General features: G+C 34.4%; 1 protein-coding gene across 1 annotated transcript in view; it reads right to left on the bottom strand.

Annotated features, from left to right (window-relative positions):
- Positions 1–7,340: 7,340 nt before the first annotated feature.
- Positions 7,341–14,995, bottom strand: part of LOC100371963 (uncharacterized) — a 63,666-nt gene continuing 56,011 nt past the window's right edge. Inside the window, exons 33-38 of the mRNA XM_085505131.1 lie at positions 12,939–13,214; positions 12,678–12,837; positions 11,869–12,032; positions 11,535–11,702; positions 9,841–10,111; positions 7,341–9,609 (exon numbers count right to left, since the gene is read on the bottom strand). Coding sequence (XP_085361257.1) covers positions 9,488–9,609; positions 9,841–10,111; positions 11,535–11,702; positions 11,869–12,032; positions 12,678–12,837; positions 12,939–13,214 — 1,161 coding nt within the window. The 3' untranslated portion in view covers positions 7,341–9,487. The remainder of the gene's footprint in view (positions 9,610–9,840; positions 10,112–11,534; positions 11,703–11,868; positions 12,033–12,677; positions 12,838–12,938; positions 13,215–14,995) is intronic.

The following is a 14,995-nucleotide window of genomic DNA, read 5'->3' as shown; positions in this document are numbered from 1 at the left end:
ATATATGAACTACCAACACAATTATGACCAATACATCCATACAATAATCATATAGCCAATATATGGACTACCAACACAATTATGACCACTGCATCCATACAATAATCATATAGCCAGTATATTGACTACCAACACAATTAAGACCATTATATCCATACAATAATGATATAGCCAATATAGGGACCACCAACACAATTATGACCATTACATCCATACAATAATCATATAGCCAATGTATGGACCACCAACTCAATTATGACCATTACATCCATACAATAATCATATAGCCAATATATGGACTACCAACACAATTATGACCACTGCATCCATACAATAATCATGTAGCCAATATATGGACTACCAACACATTTATGACCATTACATCCATACAATAATCATATAGCCAATATATGGACTACCAACTCAATTATGACCATTACATCCATACAATAATCATATAGCCAATATATGGACCACCAACACAATTATGACCATTACATCCATACAATAATCATATAGCCAATATATGGACTACCAACTCAATTATGACCATTACATCCATACAATAATGATATAGCCAATATATGGACCACCAACACAATTATGACCATTACATCCATACAATAATCATATAGCCAATGTATGGACCACCAACTCAATTATGACCATTACATCCATACAATAATCATATAGCCAATATATGGACTACCAACACAATTATGACCACTGCATCCATACAATAATCATGTAGCCAATATATGGACTACCAACACATTTATGACCATTACATCCATACAATAATCATATAGCCAATATATGGACTACCAACTCAATTATGACCATTACATCCATACAATAATGATATAGCCAATATATGGACCACCAACACAATTATGACCATTACATCCATACAATAATCATATAGCCAATGTATGGACCACCAACACAATTATGACCATTACATCCATACAATAATCATATAGCCAATGTATGGACTACCAACACAATTATGACCATTACATCCATGCAATAATCATATAGCCAATATATGAACTACCAACACAATTATGACCAATACATCCATACAATAATCATATAGCCAATATATGGACTACCAACACAATTATGACCACTGCATCCATACAATAATCATATAGCCAGTATATTGACTACCAACACAATTAAGACCATTATATCCATACAATAATGATATAGCCAATATAGGGACCACCAACACAATTATGACCATTACATCCATACAATAATCATATAGCCAATGTATGGACTACCAACACAATTATGACCATTACATCCATACAATAATCATATAGCCAATGTATGGACCACCAACACAATTATGACCATTACATCCATACAATAATCATATAGCCAATATATGGACCACCAACACAATTATGACCATTACATCCATACAATAATCATATAGCCAATGTATGGACCACCAACACAATTATGACCATTACATCCATACAATAATCATATAGCCAATATATGGACCACCAACACAATTATGACCATTACATCCATACAATAATCATATAGCCAATGTATGGACTACCAACACAATTATGACCATTACATCCATACAATAATCATATAGCCAATGTATGGACCACCAACACAATTATGACCATTACATCCATACAATAATCATATAGCCAATATATGGACCACCAACACAATTATGACCATTACATCCATACAATAATCATATAGCCAATGTATGGACCACCAACACAATTATGACCATTATATCCATACAATAATCATATAGCCAATGTATGGACTACCAACACAATTATGACCATTACATCCATACAATAATCATATAGCCAATATATGGACCACCAACACAATTATGACCATTACATCCATACAATAATCATATAGCCAATGTATGGACCACCAACACAATTATGACCATTATATCCATACAATAATCATATAGCCAATATATGGACTAACAATACATTTATGACCATTACATCCATACAATAATCATATAGCCAATGTATGGACTACCAACACAATTATGACCATTACATCCATACAATAATCATATAGCCAATGTATGGACCACCAACACAATTATGACCATTACATGCATACAATAATCATATAGCCAATATATGGACTACCAACACAATTAAGACCATTATATCCATACAATAATCATATAGCCAATGTATGGACCACCAACACAATTATGACCATTACATGCATACAATAATCATATAGCCAATATATGGACTACCAACACAATTAAGACCATTATATCCATACAATAATCATATAGCCAATGTATGGACCACCAACACAATTATGACCATTACATCCATACAATAATCATATAGCCAATGTATGGACCACCAACACAATTATGACCATTACATCCATACAATAATCATATAGCCAATGTATGGACCACCAACACAATTATGACCATTACATCCATACAATAATCATATAGCCAATGTATGGACTACCAACACAATTATGACCATTACATCCATACAATAATCATATAGCCAATGTATGGACTACCAACACAATTAAGACCATTACATCCATACAATAATCATATAGCCAATGTATGGACCACCAACACAATTAAGATCATTACATCCATACAATAATCATATAGCCAGATATGGACTACCAACACAATTATAACCAATACATCCATACAATAATCATATAGCCAATGTATGGACTACCAACACAATTAAGACCATTACATCCATACAATAATCATATAGCCAATGTATGGACCACCAACACAATTATGACCATTACATCCATACAATAATCATATAGCCAATGTATGGACCACCAACACAATTATGACCATTACATCCATACAATAATCATATAGCCAGATATGGACTACCAACACAATTATGACCAATACATCCATACAATAATCATATAGCCAATGTATGGACTACCAACACAATTAAGACCATTACATCCATACAATAATCATGTAGCCAATATATGGACTACCAACACAATTATGACCATTACATCCATGCAATAATCATATAGCCAATATATGGACTACCAACACAATTATGACCATTACATCCATACAATAATCATATAGCCAATATATGGACCACCAACACAATTATGACCATTACATCCATACAATAATCATTTAGCCAATGTATGGACCACCAACACAATTATGACCATTACATCCATACAATAATCATATAGCCAATGTATGGACTACCAACACAATTATGACCATTACATCCATGCAATAATCAAATAGCCAATATATGAACTACCAACACAATTATGACCAATACATCCATACAATAATCATATAGCCAATATATGGACTACCAACACAATTATGACCACTGCATCCATACAATAATCATATAGCCAGTATATTGACTACCAACACAATTAAGACCATTACATCCATACAATAATCATATAGCCAATATATGGACTACCAACACATTTGTGACCATTACATCCATACAATAATCATATAGCCAATATATGGACTACCAACACAATTATGACCATTACATCCATACAATAATCATATAGCCAATGTATGGACTACCAACACAATTATGACCATTACACGCATACAATAATCATATAGCCAATATATGGACTACCAACACAATTAAGACCATTACATCCATACAATAATCATATAGCCAATGTATGGACCACCAACACAATTATGACCATTACATGCATACAATAATCATATAGCCAATATATGGACTACCAACACAATTAAGACCATTATATCCATACAATAATCATATAGCCAATGTATGGACCACCAACACAATTATGACCATTACATCCATACAATAATCATATAGCCAATGTATGTACCACCAACACAATTATGACTATTACATCCATACAATAATCATATAGCCAATGTATGGACCACCAACACAATTATGACCATTACATCCATACAATAATCATATAGCCAATGTATGGACTACCAACACAATTATGACCATTACATCCATACACTAATCATATAGCCAATGTATGGACTACCAACACAATTAAGACCATTACATCCATACAATAATCATATAGCCAGTGTATGGACCACCAACACAATTATGACCATTACATCCATACAATAATCATATAGCCAATGTATGGACCACCAACTCAATTATGACCACTGCATCCATACAATAATCATGTAGCCAATATATAGACTACCAACACAATTATGACCAATACATCCATACAATAATCATATAGCCAATGTATGGACCACCAACACAAGTATGACCATTACATGCATACAATAATCATATAGCCAATATATGGACTACCAACACAATTAAGACCATTATATCCATACAATAATCATATAGCCAATGTATGGACCACCAACACAATTATGACCATTACATCCATACAATAATCATATAGCCAATGTATGGACCACCAACACAATTATGACCATTACATCCATACAATAATCATATAGCCAATGTATGGACCACCAACACAATTATGACCATTACATCCATACAATAATCATATAGCCAATGTATGGACTACCAACACAATTATGACCATTACATCCATACAATAATCATATAGCCAATGTATGGACCACCAACACAATTATGACCATTACATCCATACAATAATCACATAGCCAATGTATGGACCACCAACTCAATTATGACCACTGCATCCATACAATAATCATGTAGCCAATATATGGACTACCAACACAATTATGACCATTACATCCATACAATAATCATATAGCCAATATATGGACTACCAACACAATTATGACCATTACATCCATACAATAATCATATAGCCAATGTATGGACCACCAACACAATTATGACCATTACATCCATACAATAATCATATAGCCAATATATGGACTACCAACACAATTATGACCAATACATCCATACAATAATCATATAGCCAATGTATGGACTACCAACACAATTAAGACCATTACATCCATACAATAATCATATAGCCAATGTATGGACTACCAACACAATTATGACCATTACATGCATACAATAATCATATAGCCAATGTATGGACTACCAACACACTTATGACCATTACATCCATACAATAATCATATAGCCAATGTATGGACTACCAACACAATTAAGACCATTACATGCATACAATAATCATATAGCCAATATATGGACTACCAACACAATTATGACCATTACATCCATACAATAATCATATAGCCAATGTATGGACCACCAACACAATTATGACCATTACATCCATACAATAATCATATAGCCAGATATGGACTACCAACACAATTATGACCAATACATCCATACAATAATCATATAGCCAATGTATGGACTACCAACACAATTAAGACCATTACATCCATACAATAATCATATAGCCAGTGTATGGACCACCAACACAATTATGACCATTACATCCATACAATAATCATATAGCCAATGTATGGACCACCAACTCAATTATGACCACTGCATCCATACAATAATCATGTAGCCAATATATAGACTACCAACACAATTATGACCAATACATCCATACAATAATCATATAGCCAATGTATGGACCACCAACACAAGTATGACCATTACATGCATACAATAATCATATAGCCAATATATGGACTACCAACACAATTAAGACCATTATATCCATACAATAATCATATAGCCAATGTATGGACCACCAACACAATTATGACCATTACATCCATACAATAATCATATAGCCAATGTATGGACCACCAACACAATTATGACCATTACATCCATACAATAATCATATAGCCAATGTATGGACCACCAACACAATTATGACCATTACATCCATACAATAATCATATAGCCAATGTATGGACTACCAACACAATTATGACCATTACATCCATACAATAATCATATAGCCAATGTATGGACCACCAACACAATTATGACCATTACATCCATACAATAATCACATAGCCAATGTATGGACCACCAACTCAATTATGACCACTGCATCCATACAATAATCATGTAGCCAATATATGGACTACCAACACAATTATGACCATTACATCCATACAATAATCATATAGCCAATATATGGACTACCAACACAATTATGACCATTACATCCATACAATAATCATATAGCCAATGTATGGACCACCAACACAATTATGACCATTACATCCATACAATAATCATATAGCCAATATATGGACTACCAACACAATTATGACCAATACATCCATACAATAATCATATAGCCAATGTATGGACTACCAACACAATTAAGACCATTACATCCATACAATAATCATATAGCCAATGTATGGACTACCAACACAATTATGACCATTACATGCATACAATAATCATATAGCCAATGTATGGACTACCAACACACTTATGACCATTACATCCATACAATAATCATATAGCCAATGTATGGACTACCAACACAATTAAGACCATTACATGCATACAATAATCATATAGCCAATATATGGACTACCAACACAATTATGACCATTACATCCATACAATAATCATATAGCCAATGTATGGACCACCAACACAATTATGACCATTACATCCATACAATAATCATATAGCCAGATATGGACTACCAACACAATTATGCCCAATACATCCATACAATAATCATATAGCCAATGTATGGACTACCAACACAATTAAGACCATTACATCCATGCAATAATCATATAGCCAATATATGGACTACCAACACAATTATGACCATTACATCCATACAATAATCATGTAGCCAATATATGGACTACCAACACAATTATGACCATTACATCCATACAATAATCATATAGCCAATATATGAACTACCAACACAATTATGACCAATACATCCATACAATAATCATATAGCCAATATATGGACTCCCAACACAATTATGACCAATACATCCATACAATGATCATATAGCCAATATATGGACCACCAACACAATTATGACCATTACATCCATGCAATAATCATATAGCCAATATATGGACTACCAACACAATTATGACCAATACATCCATACAATAATCATATAGCCAATATATGGACTACCAACACAATTATGACCACTGCATTCATACAATAATCATATAGCCAGTATATGGACTACCAACACAATTAAGACCATTACATCCATACAATAATATAGCCAATGTATGGACCACCAACACAATTATTACCATTGCATCCATACAATAATCATGTAGCCAATATATGGATTACGAACACAATTATGACCACAGCTTACGTACAATAGCACATTTGATACTCTTTATTGCATTGATATTTCATTTTATCTGTTCTTCACTAAAACCTATCACCATATGGACACCTATATATTGCTGTCATTAATGGATTATATGGCAGTGAGTTGTAAACACATTATTATATACATGAATATTCTAAAATATATATCAAACTACTGACTATACAATTATAGTATACAATGATTGTACTACAGTCTAATACAGTCATGTTAACTTTTTAGCTCAGTGATTGTTATCTTAAATAAAGTAAATATAACCTGATTTTTGAAATTCTTGGTCTACATCTGGAGTCCTAATGAGCATATATAGCAATGTTCGTCTTAATATCTTAATTTGAAAGTCGGTTTAAACTATAATGTAGTTTTGGAACATATTATTCAAGAAGTTTCTTCATCACATTCAAGTAATAAATGCAGTCATCAAATGTAAGAATATTTTTGTCATGATTTTAAACTTATATAATTATAATAAATGCTCAAAATTCTTTTAATAATATATGTCAGCTAAAAAAACAGAAAATAATAATTTTGACATCATGGTATTAAATTATGTTGAGTTGCGTAGGTAATATTTAATAGATGATTAGAGAAAGACGTTCTTTAAATATTGTCAGTATTCCTGATGTACAGAAAGAAATATAATATTACAGTACATTACATTATAAAACATAGGAATGATCATTACACTGATGAAGTGTCAAAATGAGATTATTACATTTAAACCTAGCTGTGATTTAACTAAGACACATCTTCTTTCAACTTATTTGCTATTAAGATTTAAGAAACAGAACTACTACAAGAATAAAAAAGTAAAAAGATCAAGAAATAATAAAAATGATATTTTGGCAGTTTCCTTCATGTGTTCAATAAGATATTAGTATAATCAACAGTGTGATACATGTATGTCAATAGCACCACAGAGTGCCATAGACACATCAGTAACCATAGTGATATGTGAAGACTCCTTTCCACATGATTTACACATGTATGTCAAATGATCTGACCAATAACATCACAGAATGCCATGGTCTGAAGAAAGAAAGAACAAAGTTATTGGTTTATTCAACAAAATATGTAATACAAACAAATACTGGATATGCAAGGGCACTACAGTAATCGGATATGACTACTGTCCCTAAAATTGTGTGATATATCATGAATCTCCTTCACATATCACTGCACAACATCAACATTTTCACTACCAGACTTTCTCAACCAAATTTGTATATACTTTTTTTGCTAATATTCAATATTTCTGGAAATGAATCCTAATTGTGGAGCCAACAGACAAAATTTGAGTCAATTTTCAGTTTTTACTATAAAAAAATTTGGCAATTTTTGTCCAAATCTTTTGTAAATTTGTAATGAAAAGAGGGAACTGGTGGTGAAAAGATTATTAATGTACGATGGATATGTTATCATAAAAGTAAACAAATATGTAAAATAATAAAAATAAAAGAATATCAACTTTGAAATATACAATTAAAAAAAATGATATGATTACATATCAATGAAATGTACTTTTTGTCCATTTTTGACACAACTCTTGAGACTTCTCACAGGCTATTATGGATTGACTTCTTGTTATGGAAGTATTCAACTGAATGCATAGAGGGAGTAAGCAACTTGCTTGTCATATGCGTTAAGACATCAGTGTTTTCTTGAATCATTGTATTGAATTATTATTATACTTGCAGTATGTGTTAAGAGTAGAAACAACAACATACATGTACTTCATACTTAGACCAGTACTCAAGGTAATTAAACCAAAACACATACACACATTATATGTATATCCATCCAAAGAACAATCATGATGGCCAAAGACGTATATTGTTGCCATGGTAATATGTAACATCAAAGCAGTATGAGCAACTATTCACAAGAAAATTACTCAAAAATGCTTTTGGAATGAGGATAAGGATAAGCATTCTTAATCTGTCTAGACAGACCACAGGGAAATACTGGTGTTTTACATTTAATAATGTATATGGTAAACAATGTGGTAACTGACTACACAGCTCAGCCTCTCTCAATATGTAAATAAGACACCAACCAATCAGAACAGATTGTGGACAATCAAATGGTTCTATCAACCAATGAAATCTGATCAGCTGAATATTGTTTTCTTTAGATGACACCACCAGGTCCAGCCAATGAAGTCTCTCCCATCAAAAACAAATCTACTTGACGTGCTGCTTGGCGTCCCTCGTTAATGGCATGTACCACCAAAGATTGTCCACGCCTACAATCTGGAAAATAAAATAACAAAAAATTGAAGTAAACTATATTCAAATGTTTTAAAACTGGTTTGATTTCACACAACCACAAGATGTACATAGCACTCAAATTGAGTCAAATATTGGCCCTGTTCACCTTATGCTTAAATCTGAGTATTTATAATAACCACTGGTTATATTTCACATAAATGATTGCACATAAAGAATCCATGAGATTCTGTGTAAATTCTGATATCCACATACCTCCTGCAGCAAAGACTTTATTCATACTACTCAAGTATGTGCCTTCTGGTGTCTGTATATTAGACCTAGGGTCCTGGTTTAACTTGAGTTCATTTATAATACTGTTTTCTGGTCCTAAAAATCCCATAGCAATCAACACCATGTCAGCAGGGAAGATTCTCTCAGTTCCCTCAATTTTCTTCATTTCAAATCTTCCTCCAACTCCTTTAGTCCACTTGATTCTCTGTGCCTTAATGCCTTTTACGTGACCATTCCCATCATCCAAAAATTGCTGCAAACAAATAAAGAATTAGCATTTATTAATCCGCCATTTTGAATTAGAACTTATGTGAAACATGTACAATGTTCTCCCCTGGATACAAACTGTATGGCTGCTCTGAGAAATTGCCTTGCTAAAAATCATTACTGCCATGATTGATTTCTACACCTTCTGCCCCTGTTGGTTTTTTATTTATACAGGTATTGAGACTTGTGCTTGCTGTTCTTTTAGGCCATGAAGAATAACCAACAGAAGTCAAAAACATGCTAAGTTTATTTGGGTTGGTAATGTTGAAAATAAATCGTGAATGAAATCGTTTAAACAAATTTTTAACGTGCTTTTCCATTGTAGCTGGTTTATTGGAATCGGTAAAACATCACAAATTCAAACAGTTTGTATGCTACTTTTATCGATCACACCACGACTGATATCTTGAGAACAAAAATCGTTTAAAGAAATGCTGATTCCAATGTTGAAAATAAAACTTTTTATGAAAGTACTAATGACTGAAACATTGATGAAATCAGAAAATTGTTGCAGGCTTCACGTAAGGCCAGGAAAACTTAATGTCAAAAATGTCAACTTGCTTTCTATCATGGCTGGTAATCTCTCGGCCTACCTTATTCACAGACTGCAGTCTAACTACCGTTGAGGGCGTTTAATCATAACACTAAGTTGAGAGAACTGAAATACTGCATTCTGGGTAGATACTTTTGTTAGAGTTAACAAACAAGGCTGCCATGATGGTTTACGATCATCGTAACCTTCAATTTACACTATGGGTAGGTATATTTTTTACAGTTCATATTTTGAAATTATTTTTGCACAACAAATAGCAGATGAGTACTTTATAATAATATTGATTTTTTAGATTTACGCCACGAGTCAGGTTTTCATTCTGAATTGTAAAAGTCATGCACGTATGAGGTTTGTATGGTCAGGGCATGTCAGTGATATGGTTTGAAACAGCATTTTAATAAAACAAAAAGGTTACCATTCACCATCTCACATCAGAGCATGAAACAAATAGACGTGTACCCCAAGAAGCATGATGTATGTGTGCTTTGAATATGATCACTCCAGTCATGTCTGATGAGAAATAGATGGGGATGCACAAACACACAAGTTTACAAATTTTTAGAACTGCGTTTGAAAACTAATTAGCATGCAAATGTCCAGTGTCTCTATATCCTGAGATAAATTATTACTAACAAAGCCTAAATTAATGTCAGAGTGGAAAAACGATTAGCTTTAAAACATCATTTTTATTTCCTATATTTAATCGCCATTAATGTCAACATTGGCTACAAAGACTTGGTTAAACTTGTGCCCTGTACGTCTGTGAATATATGTTAAGTCAGAATATTATTTTGACATAATCTATCAGGTACAAAGCACCAACAAGGTAAAACAAATCAACAACCAAAGGACTTACCTCACTGAGTATACAGAAATGTCTGGGATCTTCTCCAAACTTCAATTTGGATTCTTCATGTCCATAGTCAACACGGAATATACGTGGCCATGTTGGCCATGGATTGTTCTCAGCTCTCCCTACAGGAGGCTCATCTAAGATTTCAAAGGTTGTTATACTTTTAGCACCCTATAATATACAATGAGAAACACATTAGCTGGCTCCAGTTTTCAAAAAAAATTACACCTGCATCACAGCGATACACAGAGAGCTAATCCTGTTATAGTAAAATCATCAAAACGTCTTAGAATTTGATAATTTATATGTATACAGCTACCAGTATGTAATAACTTACCATTCTCAGTGATGTTCCAATGCAGTCACATCCAGTATCACCACCCCCAATAACAATGACGTCTTTATCTTTAGCATCCAGATACACATTATTATTGCCCATCTGGTTCTTCTGCCATCCTTCTAAGAATTCCATAGCAAAGTGAATACCCTCCAAGTTATGTCCTGAAGATATACACCTATGTTACTACATATAACTCACTAATTACTAGGAGTAGTGTATAGTGGTCTGTGTAAGGCGAAAAACAAAACAAAACTTATGTTGCCCTCAAGTCGGAAAATTGAGTCAGTCGGTTGGATTTTTTTTTTTTTAAACTCGTGAAAACTAAGGGTATCGTAAATAGCAGAGGTATATGGGAATCAATCAAACGCATGCTAGATATTAAACACAAAAATCAAAGTGTTTCTTTCAGTCTTTTATATTTAAATACACATCAACCTGAGACGGGATTGTTAATATTTAGAGGAAATACATTTTTACTGCTTAAAATGGTGAGTTTTCAATATTTGGGTCTATTAAAAAAAAAAAAAAAAAAAAAAAAAAAAAAAAAAAAAAAAAAAAAACGCGACCCAATATTTAATATTTTTCGATCGGCCTGTCGCTGAGGGCAACAAAACAATTTTCCTTTTTTTTGATACACACCAATGTTACTAAAAGCTTAAGCACACTATTCTCCAAAAACCTCCAATGTAAAAGGAAGAATAATTTGATCTACTAAGAGAGCATTTAGTGCTACACCAATATTATACTTCTTGAGAGATTTTGTGGCATAGTTGAACAAGTCCTTGATACAGCAATATTATACATACCTGGTATGGGGAGATTTCTCGGTAATGTTGAGCCGAGACACAAGATAATTGCATCACTTTCATTCAATAATGAATGAGGTGACATGTCTTTTCCAATTTCACAATTTGTTACAAACTTGATTCCTTCCTCCTTCATCAATGCAACTCTTCTGTCCACAACCTGTCAGATTAAAACAACAATTGCACATAATGAATAATGCTTTAACAAACAATTAACTATAGTGTACCACACGTATACCTTCCAGTGTCAAGAGAAATTACCTGTTTACTTAGTTTCATGGTAGGTATACCATATCTCAACAACCCACCAATCCGATCTTTTCTTTCATATACAGTTACGTCATGACCAGCTTTATTTAACTGCGCTGCGGCTGCCAAACCACTCGGACCACTCCCAACTACAGACACCTTTTTACCAGTTCTATGTTGTGGTATGATTGCTTTGATCCAACCCTCACTGAATGCATGGTCAATTATTGTACATTCAATGTTTTTAATGGCCACAGCTGGTTCATTAATAGACAACACACAGGCACCCTGTAATTATAAATGTAAAAACATTTGACATGTGCTTCTAATAGCATTTTTATGACACAAATACAAATAGTACATGAATAGTTTATTACTTAGGCAAAACAGGGAGGCACACAACGTAATCCATTGGCTTACAAGATATATACCAGGATGGACATGTCATGAGCCCCCACCATGTGAACGCAAGAAATAATACACAACTCAAAGATTTGTGTTAGTAATGAAACTTCAGCTGCGGAGGCTATAGTGTATTGAGAGATTGCAGCGTGACTACAATTTGAGGTATAGGCAGCGAAAGCAGTGTTGGCTGCAAGAAGTTAGTAGTTATGGTAGATGCAGCGTGGCTGCAAGAAGTTAGTAGTTATGGTAGATGCAGCGTGGCTGCAAGAAGTTAGTAGTTATGGTAGATGCAGCGTGGCTGCAAGAAGTTAGTAGTTATGGTAGATGCAGCGTGGCTGCAAGAAGTTAGTAGTTATGGTAGATGCAGCGTGGCTGCAAGAAGTTAGTAGTTATGGTAGATGCAGCGTGGCTGCAAGAAGTTAGTAGTTATGGTAGATGCAGCGTGGCTGCAAGAAGTTAGTAGTTATGGTAGATGCAGCGTGGCTGCAAGAAGTTAGTAGTTATGGTAGATGCAGCGTGGCTGCAAGAAGTTAGTAGTTATGGTAGATGCAGCGTGGCTGCAAGAAGTTAGTAGTTATGGTAGATGCAGCGTGGCTGCAAGAAGTTAGTAGTTATGGTAGATGCAGCGTGGCTGCAAGAAGTTAGTAGTTATGGTAGATGCAGCGTGGCTGCAAGAAGTTAGTAGTTATGGTAGATGCAGCGTGGCTGCAAGAAGTTAGTAGTTATGGTAGATGCAGCGTGGCTGCAAGAAGTTAGTAGTTATGGTAGATGCAGCGTGGCTGCAAGAAGTTAGTAGTTATGGTAGATGCAGCGTGGCTGCAAGAAGTTAGTAGTTATGGTAGATGCAGTGTTGGCTGCAAGAAGTTAGTAGTTATGGTAGATGCAGTGTTGGCTGCAAGAAGTTAGTAGTTATGGTAGATGCAGCGTGGCTGCAAGAAGTTAGTAGTTATGGTAGATGCAGCGTGGCTGCAAGAAGTTAGTAGTTATGGTAGATGCAGCGTGGCTGCAAGAAGTTAGTAGTTATGGTAGATGCAGTGTTGGCTGCAAGAAGTTAGTAGTTATGGTAGATGCAGCGTGGCTGCAAGAAGTTAGTAGTTATGGTAGATGCAGTGTTGGCTGCAAGAAGTTAGTAGTTATGGTAGATGCAGCGTGGCTGCAAGAAGTTAGTAGTTATGGTAGATGCAGCGTGGCTGCAAGAAGTTAGTAGTTATGGTAGATGCAGCGTGGCTGCAAGAAGTTAGTAGTTATGGTAGATGCAGCGTGGCTGCAAGAAGTTAGTAGTTATGGTAGATGCAGCGTGGCTGCAAGAAGTTAGTAGTTATGGTAGATGCAGCGTGGCTGCAAGAAGTTAGTAGTTATGGTAGATGCAGCGTGGCTGCAAGAAGTTAGTAGTTATGGTAGATGCAGTGTTGGCTGCAAGAAGTTAGTAGTTATGGTAGATGCAGCGTGGCTGCAAGAAGTTAGTAGTTATGGTAGATGCAGCGTGGCTGCAAGAAGTTAGTAGTTATGGTAGATGCAGTGTTGGCTGCAAGAAGTTAGTAGTTATGGTAGATGCAGCGTGGCTGCAAACTACCGAGGTTAGCATACTAGTAATATAGTACTGACTTCACAAATTGTCATTCAGTCCGTGAAACAGGTCAGTCTAATGACGTTATGTATCCGAG

The sequence above is a fragment of the Saccoglossus kowalevskii genome, chromosome 11 (genome assembly GCF_978046115.1).
Source record: "Saccoglossus kowalevskii chromosome 11, keSacKowa6.1, whole genome shotgun sequence".
In the NCBI taxonomy this organism is placed as follows: domain Eukaryota; kingdom Metazoa; phylum Hemichordata; class Enteropneusta; family Harrimaniidae; genus Saccoglossus; species Saccoglossus kowalevskii.
Note: the sequence above shows the minus strand (reverse complement) of the source record. Positions and strands in the feature narration are given on the sequence as shown.